The following is a 15272-nucleotide window of genomic DNA, read 5'->3' as shown; positions in this document are numbered from 1 at the left end:
TTCGAATTGTGCCGTGGCAGCACTGATATCAAAATTCCTCCCTAGCAAACAAAACGGCATTTTCTTCTGCGCTAGCGCAGAATGCGGTAGTCGCGAAAGCGATGACTGTCAACGCGGAAATCGGTAGCCTTGTAATCGCCATATTGTTTGCACACACGTTGTGTTAACGATTCAGTAGTGATAATCTCGTGGTGTCGCAAGTGTTTGATAAGCCACGAGAGGAAAGTGTTGAAAGAAAGGTAAATAACTCGAGCTAGAGCTCCGAGGCGGCGAAACTGTCGTTCTGAATCATGTTAGAGATTTATCCAGTAAGAACCATCGTGACGTGATCGACATAAACCGTGTTGTAAATCGATCGTGTCTCGAAGCTGTTCGAGCGTCATACGATTAATTCCTTAGCTCAGACACATCAAAAGTTTCAAGTATTCGTTACGGTGACGTCATCGACAGTTCTGAGGGATGGCCCGTGCTTACAAGCATCGCGACGCATCGCCTCTCCTCTTTTTATCTCCGTAAAATCGACCAAGAAACGTAAGCTAAATTTTTCGCGTACACGACGACATGATCGAAGAAACACGAAAGTGTTCATAACACTGACATTTCCTAGTGAAATCATTTATACGTACACTTTGGACGAATTAATCGAGTGAAAACCTACTTATATAGAGGCATCAAGCCGTGAGTATTTTTTATTTTTTATTGAATGATTCAAATATATGAAATATGATTATATATACTTATCGTGGATTTTAACTTTGGAACATGAGAAATGCCAGACTGTTCAAACGTGTCTTTCTCTTTTTTTTTTCTTGTCGTTTTTCTCTCATACGTCTATCTCCTTTCTTTTCCTTCTTTTCTGTGACCAGTTTACCATCTCTTTCTCACTTTCTCACATTTTGGTCTCATGAATACGGGATTAGGTTACAAATCGAAACAGCTCGATAAAAATATTCAAAGTAGTATCCAAAAATGTTTCTGCATATTTTCGGTAATATTATCTTGAGACAAAATTATTATAAATATTTTCCAAAAAAAAAAAAAAAAAGAAAATGAATAGAAATGTGGTATATAATGAAAGAATTAATAATTTATTTATATTGAATTATGATAAAATTTTCAAATTACATACTTTGAATTCTATCGAGGAATTTTAATTTTTAATTTTTAAAATTCATACATTGATTATCAAAATATTTAAAAAATTAAATATTTTTAAAAAATTGAGTTAAAAAAGAATTAAATATGATAAAAAGAAAATATACAATTATATTTTTTGTATGTGATTCAACGCTATATAATAGTTTAATTACAAATCTTTTATTAATGAACCTTGTATTTATTTATATATAAATTTACTTCTTTTATTGTTTATTAATTTTTTATATTTAATTCATATGAATGATAACATGACAATATATATGAATATCGATATACGAAAAAATCGGAGAATTTCAAGAAGAAATGCAAAATGGCGATTTCCATTTTATATTCCCATATTTAAATAATAAACAAATGATATTCTTATTTCTTATATTATTTCTTTTCTTTCTCTTTTGTTTTTCTTTTTCTCTTTATGGAAAACTATAAAGTTCGATTACATGATCGATTTTTATCGGACGATTTTTTTCTCTTATATGGAAGAAACGTCATTCCTTCCGTACTGAATATATATATGTCGTATATCTTATGTAATGCAATACGTTACATTCATAAATACAACGAATAGTATATAATATATATATAAATATATATATATATATGTATGTATGTATGTATGTATGTATGTATGTATGTATATGTAACTACAAACCATAAGAGAATTCTATCGGTCTTATTAATCATGTTATAAGTACAGACGTACACAAAAGCATCACCACGTGCAAGTGTCTGATTATATGTCTATTTTGATGTTTCCATATATTTCCTTGATCTTGTATACCATGAATTTTAGAAGAGGCACAATCATATTTGATTCTTAATATATTTTTTTTCATTACAAGATGATTTAAGATAATTCATTATTCTAAAATAATATATTTTGATCTTTTTTTCTCTATAATAGAATAATAGAAACCTGTTTTTTTGCCTTTTATTTACTCTTTCTTTATATTTATAATTTAAATGGGAAAGAAAAAAAAAATAAAAAGTATTAATATAGTGTTATTGTACACTACTTATAAATGCATGATATTATCATCGTATAATTTGAATGCTAAAAATGCTAAGAGACATGTTTCGCCGCGTTTTCGTTGCGTAAACGTATAATCTGCTCTGCCAGGGATCCACGTGTACTGATTCCCATGATGTAATAGGCGTGATCCATTGATCGAAAATGCAAAAACTATTTTATTCTGTCATCTGCGTTTCGAATTAAATTTAAATTATTTAAAATTATTATTGTAAATTCTATATCATAAATATTTAATTAACAAATATGTAATTAACAAATAATAATTTATGAAGTAAAAATATAAATCAATTTTAATCAATCTTAATTATTTTGAAGAAATATGTTTCTCTTGTAAAAATTTTTAAAAATTTGTAAAGGATATTTGAAGATATTGAATATAATTAATAAAATCATATGCTTCGCGAATTTACTAGCGTGTTCGTATCATAAGATTAGTTACATAATTTCCAATTGTGCTCTTTATGTGATTATGTAACTGCGTTATTGACTTTGCAAAACGTAAAAGATGACCCGTATAATATCTTTACTATAATTTTTCCACAAAATAGTTTATATACGCAAAAATTTTTTTTTTTTCATTTTATTTTTGATTTTCTAAAAAATAAAAATAAATTTGTCATTTAACTATTTATCGTATATATATATATATATATATATATATATATATATATATATATATATATTAAAAATATTATAAACACGTTCCATGATTTAATAGGAGGATTTAACAGAAAGTAAATAATTTTACTTGTTATACTTCAAGGAAATTTAAGACGTTTCTCATATTGGTTTTGCGCGTCTGATGTATTCCGGTGAAAACTGGGATACTTGCCAAAACCGAGGAAAAAATGTGACTGCTTTCTTGATGTTAGATATTTGGCAAAGATTTGGATTCTTTTCCTGAACGATGCACGCGCGATTTTTGTGCCACCATTAATTTTAAAAATAAAATTATAATTAATTCAATTAATTATTGTAATAAAAAATCCTATACATTTTAAGTAATATATTTAAAATAGTAATAAAATTACTTAACTTGTGATGGTAATGTAGTTTCCTTTTCTTAATTTTTAAACTGTTATTTTATAATGAGATAAGATATACAATATCAAATTGCAACCTGTTTTTTTATAAATTTTTTTAACAAATATCATTTATTCTTTTAATCATTTAAAAAAAAATTGCTAACCATAATATTTCGATTAAATTTAGCATCATCGGAATTTATTTTTGTTAATTGATTAATAAATTCATCAATTATTATATATTTGTATGATATGATATAATGATATTGTTTCATTTTCCATTTAAATTTCCTGCATAGTTAAGTTTTTAATTTTATTTTTTATTCAAATTTTTTATTTAAAATTTACATAAATATAATTAATATAGATTTAAAAAAAATCGATTTCTAAAGAAATTAAAAGAAAAGAAATTAACAATATTATATTGCTATAACATAAAAATAAAACATTAAATAATTAAAAAATATATAATATTTATAATTGTGTTATTTTTATATGATTTTGCACTATTATGTGCTAATAATTTATTAGATTTTTTACGAATTAACTTGGTCAGTGTATAATAGTTAAAACAATAATACTCGTTCAAAGCAGAACGTGTAGTTAACCTTTCTTCTTCTTCTTCTTTTTTTTTTTTTTTTATCAGCTCAAGGTCAGTCTGCTTTTTTTAGCACGACCCAGTAACCTCTGGCATTTCTTCATTTTGTATTCTCATTCTTCTTTGCGGAATTTGACAGTTGGAGTATCGACGGTAATATTCCTTCTTCCCTTTGTAATTTATTCTACACGAAGACTAAGCGGATCGATATTCGGTTGATCGCATAACGCAATGCGGTTTCCGTTTCCAACGTCACATGAAGATTCGTTATTTTTTTGTAAGATAGATTCTTCTATAGAGAAAAAAAAAGGGACAAAGTGAAGTAGCTCGCACAAAATGCAAGGTTGGCGTAGAAGCTGAAAATCAGTATGTTTCCTTTGTTCTTTTGAAAAGAATAGAATGCTTATCGATTTAATTTTTGATGTAATTATATTATTATTTGATGTAATATGTATTATTTGAATTATAGGATTATTTTAATTCATATCTTTGAAGTTAGATATGAAAATTAAAGTGTATTGAATTTTGAAAATGGAAAAAGTCCGATAATTTTATTTTCGGACTTTTTTATTTAGATTTTTTGAATCAGATTATTGTTATACAAATCACATTGTAGATTCAAGTTTGTTGTATTTCGAGAGATATTTTTATTGCTTAATTCTTTCAAAAGTCTTCTTGCCTAATATTCTCAAGTGGCTGACATTTTATGATTATGAAGCTACACCAGTTTCTTCGTATTCAATAACAAAATCTATTTACAAATTTAGCAATCGATCTTGATAGAAATCAATAGTAAATTTAATTCATCTCTTAAGTATTTCAAATTATTCAATATTTATTATCATGTTTAAGTTGGTTACGCAGAATTTATATTTATCAAGTGCTTCTCTCTTAAATCCTCCTCAAACTCGAGTAATCATCAATCGGTAACTACATTATCTTTGGTAAGAAAAAAACGTCCTAACAATAGCATTAGAATCATGCAAACAGGTTTAAATTCTTCTCGGGAAAGCTCAGACGCACATTCGGAATATCTTACGTAGACTATATCAGCATTTTAGAAAATTCTTTAAAAATTATCTCAGTCGATACACTGACCAATCTCTCTTACATTGTGTTGGAATTCAGGAAGGGGTTTCTATAGAAGAAAGAAAGAGAGAAAAAGAGAGAGATTGTGAGACTGGTGACCCGGGTGCAATGTCGTATCACCGTGGGGGCCAGGCGGGCGCCGTAGCAGTTTCGTACAGCACCAGTCCAATGGCACCGCATTCTCCTAGCAGACGATGTTCCAGCAATAACAGCGGCAACAACAGTTCCGCTATTGGCACCTCCACCTCGAAGCTGAACACCTACAGATCTACTGCTTCCTCGTCGATCTTAGATCGACCAACAAATTTCTACTCGACATCGTCGTCGACATCATCGTCGTCGGGCAGCTCGGGCTTTCGTTCGAACTATACGACCGAGTACAGGCGATCCTACTGCCCATCAGGCAGGTGAGTTTCTTATCCTCTTTTGGACAAATTCTTTCTTCTCCATGTGTGTTCCCCCTGTTCAGGATTCTGTTAATGGATTCCAGGGATCGGCAATCACGTGCAGTTTGGTTGGAATTTAGGAACAAAGATGTCTAACCCTTTGTTGACTATTAATTTTAAATAATGACACGCGCTTCAAATATTTTCTGATGTTTTATTATTATCTGATTTATTGGTTGAAAGTATATTAATTGTATTTGTCCTATGTTAAAGATACGTGCGCAAAGGGTTGGTTCTTTCGGTGAACATGTGGAATTTTGATACTGAAAAGATGAAAATTGAAAGAAGTCTAATAAAGAGGAAAGTTAGTTAAAGAAGAAGACATTTTATTACCGTCGATACTCCGTTCATGGACGAATGTACTTCCCTCAATTATTCTTCTTCTCAATTATTTTGTCTCTTTGGATCATTAAGATTGTTTTCTTTTATGATTTCTTGAATGATTTTAAGAAAGCGATTGATTACACCAACGGCATTTTTATGTACATTTGATATCGCATGAAAATTAAAATTAAATAATTGCCATAATTACGTGCTGCCGATCCTGAATTTCCTGACAATATACGAGATAAAAGAATTGTTAATTAAATGGTTGATACTCGATCGGCCCTACAGTTTCTACTCATCGACGGGTACGAGCATCCGAAGGAGTTACTTATCGGAATACAACCGGTCTCGCTGCTCACCCACAAGGTGAGCAATCCCCATAAACAGGGGTATAAGGCAGTCGGGATCAGTAGCTACAAGATCAAGGCCTCGATAAGTTTTTATCGATTTTATACATATTTCCTTGATTTCTCCCATTTCCAGTTACAATTTGATCAAATAATTATCTCTCTCTGGTTTAACGCTCTGCCGACTTGCTTTTTTGAAATTTATTTTTGTGCTAGTATCGTAATGTAACGAGAATGATCCTAAATCGAGGAATCCTAAATTAAATAATTTTGTATAAGTTTTCTTTCGTGTATTTTAAATTTTACAATATTTTTATATCTTAAGGTTTTAAATTATAACTTTAATTAATTAAAGATTTGGATCTTTATTTTCTCTAAGTTTTTATTAATTTATTTTCTGAAACGTTGAGACACGTATATATAATTTTTAATAATTGATCGATTTATTGATATCTATCACTAATAATTTCTATTTATTTTTCTGTTATTTATTTTCAATATTGCACGATCAATAATATAAATGCTTAATCACAATCGAAAATGTTGAATGAAATTTAAAAATTTTTGTGCAATTGCTCATTTGGTTATATAGAACGCGCAATCTTATGACCTTGCTATATCATAAAGATTCTATTTTTATATAACATATTAATATATCTATATAAAATAATGCAAAAGTAACATAAATTGTTCCTTTTTATTTATATTTCTAAAAAAAATGTAGACGTGTAGATATGTATTTAAATCAAAATTTTAAATTGATCTGTTTTATTTCTGCATCATAACTTTTTGTATATATTTGTTATATTTTAACTAAAATTAAATGCAAATATTATTTACACCCTTACTGCTTGACTTGCATGACTAATAGCCACATTTAGAGTGAAAATTTTCAAATGTTAGGAAAAAAGAATCTGGTGACGATTCTAAGCTGAGAGTGCTAATTATATTGCGTTGTCGGCAGAGCGTTTAAAGCAACATCAATTCTTGTTGCTCAAAGAGTATGTAATTATTCGAGACGATGGTGAAATTCCCTCGATCTTCTCTTCCTTTCTATCTACTTTCGTGCCAATTACGTTTTTCTGTTGCGTAGAATATGACTAGAATAAACTTTGGATAAAATAGTTATGGGATGCATATTATAAACATATCATGTATAGTGGGCAACAGGTATTCCGACAACACCTTTTACAATGCGTCAATTACTTTTGTCCGTGTCACAATGATCCAATTAGGGAGGTGCGGTACATAAGTCCCCATTTCTATGGTATGGTCGAGCTGACGGCAAAGGTCGAGGTCGATGGTAAATAGGTACAAACTTGCATTGGCAGTCTCAGAACTAGTTATATAATTCCACAGGATCTTGTCTGTCCACTTGCCCCTGATGCAAGATAATATGTATTTTGTTTGTCCTTTGAATTAAAAATTTATCCGTTTTTTTTTTAATGTAACATTAAATGTGTATAATTAGAGATCCTCAGATTTGTTAATCACATTGTAACTGAAAAACACATAAAATGCGAATAATTACTTATTATCTTTTATTGATTTAGATTGATTTAGGAGCGATTAAAAAATTCTTAAAATCGAACATAGTTCTTTTTTTAATTTCTATTTTCAAAGTTTTATCTGCTAACACATAATATCACCAAATTGGTTAATGGAATATAATATATCTGATCATCTCACATTATTATTATATTATTATTATTAATTATCAAGCATCACGCATAAGAAATTAGCGGGAAGAAAAGATTTATCTAGAGAAGAAAAAAATCTATTACGGATAAATGCGTACATACATATTTGTACAAAATTTTCAAATTGTTTAACTAATCGATATAAAAATGTAGAAGCTAGGGCAATCCCCACATGACACGAAACAAGGAGATAAACAATCGCGTGAATATAAATACACATCGTACAGGTTGATCGCGATTGACACGATGGAAGCGTGGTGGAAGACCTTGACCTCGCTTCGAATTGTCTTCTGGTGCAACGTGTGGCGAGACAAAGAGAAAAGACATTTACTTTCTCTTCGACATCTCGTCTCATTTTACCGCAATCGGATATCTAGCGCACGTGTCGCGCGCGCGAAAGATGCGTGTATATTTTAAATATCTAGTGCGACACTATTTCCAAATCCACGAACGGTGCCACGTATCTGATTTAGTAACCTCCAAACCTCGAAGAAGATCTGGTCAGCATGTAGGCCAGCGACATCGACCTATCCGTTCATATATCGATTTCTTTTCCTCTTTTCCATCGAGAGAATTATTTTTGTACTCATGGATCATTTTATATTTTCTTAATCTTCCTATTCTTGAGATTTGTTGAAAAACAACAGTTCTTGTTCTTGAAACGATTTTGCATCCTTCTGTTAACATTTGTACGAATACCGAGGATTATTTGATCTTAGAAGAGGAGTATATTCTTCAGAAATATACTAGTCGTAGAAATATAAAAGTAAATTTTCTTAATTAAAAAGAAATTCGTGTTAATGATCAATAAAATTTGCTTGTTAATTTATTTTATTATTAATTATTACTAACGCACACATAAAAAGAGATTGCTTATTCATTTAGTCTGATTTGTGCGTGCGTGTGTTTATGAACGTGTTTCCCGTTGTTGGCCGGTGATTACGTAATTCGAAGAAAGAGAGGGTAGTCCTTGGCCGCGGGCCCAGCCAAATGAAAAGGATGTTCGCAATATTCACATTGACTGAACGTTTGCAGGTCAGTTTCGTCGTCGGCATACAGCAGTACGGGTAGCGGTAGTGGTACAGCCACGAATGTGACGACAAACGGAACCAGTGGCACTAGATTCGGCTTGTCTACGTCGTCGTCCTCATCGAGCATCTCTGCCGGCAGTTCGTCCCGAGATAGAGGGATCCCAGAATCCTCGTCTAGACTAGAAATAACGGCGGATTTGATCAGGTATTCGCCATCTGGTTATATACCGAATATCCGTCAAACGACCAGCACCACTGGCAGCACTAGTGGGATCCATCATCATCATCACCATCATCATCAGTGGAAGCATCATTCGACCGGTTCGTCGTTGACGGAGTTGTTCGGTGGTGACGATCGTGATATAGCCGTCGAACGCACCGGCAGAGATCATCGTCCGGAGTCGTCGCTCTCCTCGTCCTCCTCGTCATCTTCCTGCGCCGTTGGTGGTGCACTCTGGTCCAGGTCGAAGAGAAGGCCACTGTCCAGCAGCACGGTGCTCAACAGCGGGCATGCACGCGCGGACAGTGCCGCGTCGCCTGGCGAGGTAACGATTAACGAGCGCGGCACGATCCGCGACCTAGACGAGGACGACGACGATGACGATGACAACAACGATGACGAGGACGATAACAACACCGACGACGATCAACACAACAACAACGGCAATAATGGGAATAACAGCAGTGGTGCCGAGGACACCTGTGATTCCGCTCGATATGGGTTAAACAATAACAACCGCGACCGAGACCGCGACCACGACCGCGACAGCGATGACAAGGACGATGACGACGAGGACGACGAAGACAACAAGCTGAACAACCGGCATCATCGCCAACAGCAGCAGCAACGCGGTGCTGCCCATCGGATCGACGAGGTTTCACCAGCTAAGCGTAACCTCTTGTCGTCTATTCCCGGTGGCGGTGCTGGCGGTGCTGGTTTGATCGGTGTTAAGCTCGACTTGCTCACTAACCTAGCCACTAATCCGAGTAACGGCGAACTGCTGATTAACAACAACGCTCAGAAGATTATCCGAGGTGTTGAAGAAAAAGAGGAAGACGTTGAGATCAGGGACGAGGCTGGAAGCCGTGGTGAGGTAATACACGGGATCAACGACGCTGCCATCTCTATCGACGCGATTGCGTTCCTCCGTGGTGGTCGTACCGGGGATCCAGAGAGTCTTGAACACGGTGAGGAGCAACGGACCGCGTCTACTTCGTACGATATCGATCAGACCGGGTTCGTAGGCGGCATTACGCCGCCCATCTTGCAAAACGGCGTGGCGGGAAGACCGTCCGGTACTTATGGGGACGACCCATCCGTGCCTTCTACATCCAGGAGACCGGATGGTCACTTCACGGGGACAAACACTGCCAGTAATCTGACTTCCTCGTCACCCACTGCACCGTCCACGGCTCACCAAAATCTCTATCGCGGGGTCGCCGATCAGTTTGTGAGTGTTCCTAAGTAATTTTCGTTAATTATTCAGTGGTTGGACATCATAGTCTCTTCTCATATAAAACTTTTATTTGTCAGAATCATCGATAAACGTGTGTTCTAAGAAAGGGTACAGAGTTTGCACAATATATATCCTAGTGCACTAAATTTCAATCGAGTTTTGCAATTTTTTTTTTTTTTTATGAGTATCTTATACACTTATTTTTCCATTTTTCAACAGCTCTTTTTCTATTTTAAATCTTTTATTTCATTCTGATGTTCTATTATTAAAAAATATCTGTCATTCAGTGGCAAATAGTAATACTAAACGCGGCCAAAAACGTATCGCCATCTTTTCAATGTATATTTATGTGTGCGTGCTTATGACGCATCACTGTATTTCATGACTCGCCATTTTTTCGACTTATAGAGAGTTCAGTGGCTCGTAACGACACTTTAGTGATATGTATGTACACACATACACACACTCATACTCTCTCGCTCGCTCACTCCCTCACACACACATACAAAGTACATAATAGTGGTGGTAAATGGAAAAGGAGGGACAACGTTACGTTGAAACGTTAGCTTATGTATGTACTTTCATTGCTCGTTTAGTATACGTGTTACGAAACGCGTTCATGTTTTTCTTCGAGCACACACAACTCTGTTCGATGGTTAGTCGCGAGAGCTGGCTTTTATTAATAGATCGGAGCTCTCCGGGAAGGGGAAAGAGAGAGAAAAAGAGAGAGTAAACCGGCGATCAACGGATGTCTCATAACATAACGGTACCTAGTAATAACGGGTGTTCTGTGTTCGGAGTACTTATGCGTATATACACATAGTACAAGTTTATCTTGGTTCATCCGCTGCTAGAAGCTACCATTTCTGCGTGGAGAATGTCAGTGAGCGATATGCATTTCTTCACGACACGAGCCATCTCTATGCTCAATGACAACGAATAGTGTGCCAGTTCTGTACGGCCATGAAGTGAGAGAAAACTGTCTAAATAGGATATCTTTGAATATATACGAAGAAATTCGCATTAAAGAAAGTTCTACTTCGATTTTTGCGCTGTGATCATTTGATTTTCGTGCCGTTTTTGAATCTCTGTTTTCAGTAAATTTAAAAATATTCCTAACAATATGACAACCATTTGTTCGTTAAATATATCTCGCAATGTAGTTGATGTAAACGAACATGAAGATGAAAAAGAAAAATTGAGTATAAATTACTTGATACGCAGGAACTGGCGCTTCTTGAAATGCGTCATGCAGTCGAGTTATAACGTGTAAACTGGCTTATATCCAATTGATAGGCTGGGGGTTGTGGTGCGTGTGGGTAATAATTATTTTGCTGTTCGTGTACGCGTTCCTGCTGGGTGTTGCGGCTCCTCTGACGACCCAGAAACATGTCTCTTCCGGTGTGTATACAATACAGTTCGGCAATTCCATAGTGACCACGCGCGCTACTCTCCAGCCTCCAGCCATTTGTTTAAAGGTGAGTATCCATGGAAAATAAAATAAAGAAAGAGATAAAAAGAATACACTTAGTTCCGGGCAATGATATCGATGTCGTTGTGCACTGTTTTTTCACGGTTATTCAACCTGTTAGATATTTACGCTGTCTTTCCTTTTCTGAATATATTATATTGGACATACATTTGGAACAAACCATACGCTGAGATTAAATCACATCAAAAAAATGTACGTACTGTGTGGAATTTCTTATCTTTTAAAACCAATGATACATATTACTAATCTATATAATCTGTCTAAAGCTAATCGATTTTTCTGCATAGCACGTATTCCTAAGGTTATATCGACTTCGTGGTATATGTGTGGGTGTGTTTACATGTATGCGTGTATCGTGTGTGTCTATATATATGTGTGTGTGTGTGTGTACGTACGTGTACATGTATTCATATGACATGCTCTTGTACCGCAAGCTAGACACCGCCACCACTAAAGAAATATAACTAGCCGTGCTTAGAACAGCGTACGCGACGATATTTGACGGTTTTTGTCTTCTGTAAAGTCTTCTGTAGAATCCTACAAAAATAAGATTAGATTAGAAAAAAAAATAACATTGATTTCTATCTTACAGGAAGGAAGCCCTACGAATAAATCGGCTCGTAATCGATTACAGGCGCATCGCGATGAGCGATGTGGACTAAACGGATTACGAAATATCGGGAATACAGTAAGTATATGGATTATATATATATAAAATTTATGAGTAAATTAAGAATATCAAAAATTGAAATTGATTCTTATTTTTTTGATAAATTTTTTTTGTAAATTTTTACAGCTATATATATCTTCAATTAACGATAATTATAAAAGAACAAGTTTTTTATTTGATATTTTTATTTTGCAGTGTTTTATGAACAGTGTGATCCAATGTTTGAGCAATACGAGACCGTTATTGGAATATCTGCTGAACGAACAGTACCTCGCTGATATAAACACTAGCACAAGCAGTATGAAAGGAGCATTGATCAAAGCGTTTAGTCAGGTGATACATGAATTATGGGAAGTGGGTGGTGATCTCGTGGTTAATACGACGGCGCTCAAATCTCAAATACAAAGATTCGCACCACGTTTTATGGGATATAGTCAACAGGATGCTCAAGAGTTTCTTAGGTACCTATTAGAAGGATTACACGAGGATGTGAATAGGGTGACGATAAAACCACAACCGATACACACGGATATTCCTGAAATGTACACGTAAGTGAATTTTAAATCTCATCTATGAGGAGAACACGTAAGAAAGAAATTTGGCAATTAATTAAGATTTCTGTTATGCGCTAACTTTTATTTCCTTCTATAAATAGAGATAGTCAGAAGGCAGTAGAAAGCTGGAAACGCTACTTACGTAGTGAAGATAGTATGATAGTGGACGTTTTCGTGGGTCAATTACGTTCGTCGTTACATTGCACTTCTTGTGACCATGTGTCAGTCACGTTAGATCCTTTCTGGGATCTCAGTTTGCCAATACCGGCTAGAAGTGGTACAGTGAAGTTGAGCCAATGTTTGGAGCATTTCACGCGAGAAGAGGTGCTCGATGGTGATGAAAAACCGACTTGCTCCAAGTGTCAGATGAGGAGAAAGTGCACGAAAAGTTTCAGCATACAAAAGTTCCCGAAAATTCTTGTTATTCGTATCCTTTTTCTATAATTTAAATCGAGGTTAAACGGAAAATACAATGAGTTCATTCAATTTGATTTACTATTACGTTGTAATAGTTAATTCAAGTCTTTTTAATATTTTTTTTAATATCCGAAAATAAGATTGTATTATTTTTTTCATTATTTCCTTAATGAAATACATTACAGACTTAAAACGTTTCTCACCAATGGAACGATTCCGCAGCAAGCTAAATGTGATGGTAGATTTTCCATTGACAGGTTTGGATCTCAGTGCCTTTGCTGCGCCTAGAGTTCCGGGTTGTACGTACAATTTATACGGTGTCGCGAACCATTCGGGCACAACACACTCCGGTCATTACACAGCATATTGTAAGCATCCATACTCGGCAGAATGGCACGAGTATAACGATAGCCGGGTGTCCGCGGTTCCAGCGCGATCGGTCGTTTCCAACGAAGCCTACGTACTGTTCTACGAGCAGCAGCCTCACAGCTCTCACTTGTAACCTTACGCCATGCTTAGAGTATGAAAAAAAACGACCATCTTGCCTCTCAATACCTCAGTCCAGCATATAGTATAAAAAAGAAAACCGACAAAGAGAAAAGAAAAAATTAATAATAAGTGAAACTATACTTTATCGTGTGGTATTGAAAAGCGACTAAACATTGAACGTTGAGGTCGTTTTTATCGAGTATAAAAAACGGATCGTGTGTGTATTGTGTGACTATTGGCGATAATCATGTTCCATTAAAGCCAAAATTTTGTTTTTCTTCGTGGTTAGATATATTTCATCGTGGTCCAGTCATTTTTACTTCGGCTTCTTTAGAAACCAGACACTTTAGTGCATTTTCCGATACGGAGGTTTATTATAAATAGTCCTCTGAAAGTTAATAAGATGCTTAATATGAGCAAACATTTTCAGAAGTTAAAGTTACAAGCAGAACATCGTACCAGAATCCTGGAATTGTCATTTTTTGAATTTTCATCACTTTTTTTCTTACACTTTTCTCTATTTTTCTCTATATAGTTTCTTTACTTTTTTTTGTATGAAATAAATAATCATGTTTCGAAAACGAGATTTGCCAGATAGGTTTAACATAAAAAAATATAATACATAATACATATAGTATATTTGATATTTGAAGTAATATGAACAGAAAATCATGACTTCGCCAAAGATCACGTATACGGAATAAAAAAAAGCGCTTCGGATGTCTAGTTACTTTTGAATAGACGATATAGTAAAAAAAAATACATCTATCCTCACTCCTTCACTGAACACCTGGCAATCTACAGCTATTTACTTTTGTAAAATATTTTGTTTAATAATATCATAGTCAAGAGTTATTTATTTAATTTATGGAAAGAAAAACTGATAAAATATTAATATATTCGATATGGACGAATATAATATATATAAATATATATTATTATACGTATTACATACCAATAAAAAGTAACAAAGATTAAGGGAAAAAATGAACAAATCAAATGGTTTTTTTTGTGTCGTATTATAGTTTCCGTTCTTACCTCTACAGAAAAAAAAGAGAAAGATCAACGTTAGTAGATTGATCATATTCAGGCAATCGGAAAAACAAATCTTAAAATAATAAGTCTAAAAAAATGTTATACTTAAAAATTATACGTTGTTTTTTTTCTATTTGTTTATCTATAAAAATTATTTCATCATATTTGGAATTTACGAATTTTTAAAAATTGAAAATCGTATTCTTAATATAGCTTCATTAAATAAACTCTTCAAAAAATTCAACAAATTTATTGATATCAATAAATTATATAAAATTTCTCAATTATTCGATTTCCATTGTAAAAATTGTTATCACAAATGAATTATTGTACATTATGAATCTTCCAATCAAAATGTCCTTTTTATCCTTATTAACTATTCAAAAATTTCGTAGGAAAGATCA

At 33.9% G+C, this 15272-nt stretch overlaps 1 protein-coding gene across 6 annotated transcripts; it reads left to right on the top strand.

The window, feature by feature from the left end:
* The first annotated feature begins 48 nt into the window (after positions 1-48).
* On the top strand, positions 49-14828 carry LOC108003900 (ubiquitin carboxyl-terminal hydrolase Usp2). Of its 6 annotated transcripts, XM_017066468.3 has the most exons (9): positions 49-678; positions 4943-5310; positions 5965-6042; positions 8759-10205; positions 11597-11689; positions 12296-12391; positions 12569-12921; positions 13029-13354; positions 13530-14828. In XM_017066468.3, the coding sequence occupies exons 2-9, from the start codon at positions 5012-5014 to the stop codon at positions 13844-13846; spliced, it is 3009 nt and encodes a 1002-aa protein (XP_016921957.1). In that variant the 5' UTR covers positions 49-678; positions 4943-5011; the 3' UTR covers positions 13847-14828. The 6 variants fall into 6 exon arrangements, with proteins under 6 accessions (XP_016921957.1, XP_016921962.1, XP_061934532.1 ...); XM_017066473.3 differs by lacking the exon at positions 11597-11689; XM_017066470.3 differs by lacking the exon at positions 5965-6042 and having other exon boundaries at positions 69-678.
* Positions 14829-15272: the final 444 nt, after the last annotated feature.

Source organism: Apis cerana, linkage group LG8 (assembly GCF_029169275.1).
Source record: "Apis cerana isolate GH-2021 linkage group LG8, AcerK_1.0, whole genome shotgun sequence".
NCBI classification, from domain to species: Eukaryota; Metazoa; Arthropoda; class Insecta; order Hymenoptera; family Apidae; genus Apis; species Apis cerana.
Note: the sequence above shows the minus strand (reverse complement) of the source record. Positions and strands in the feature narration are given on the sequence as shown.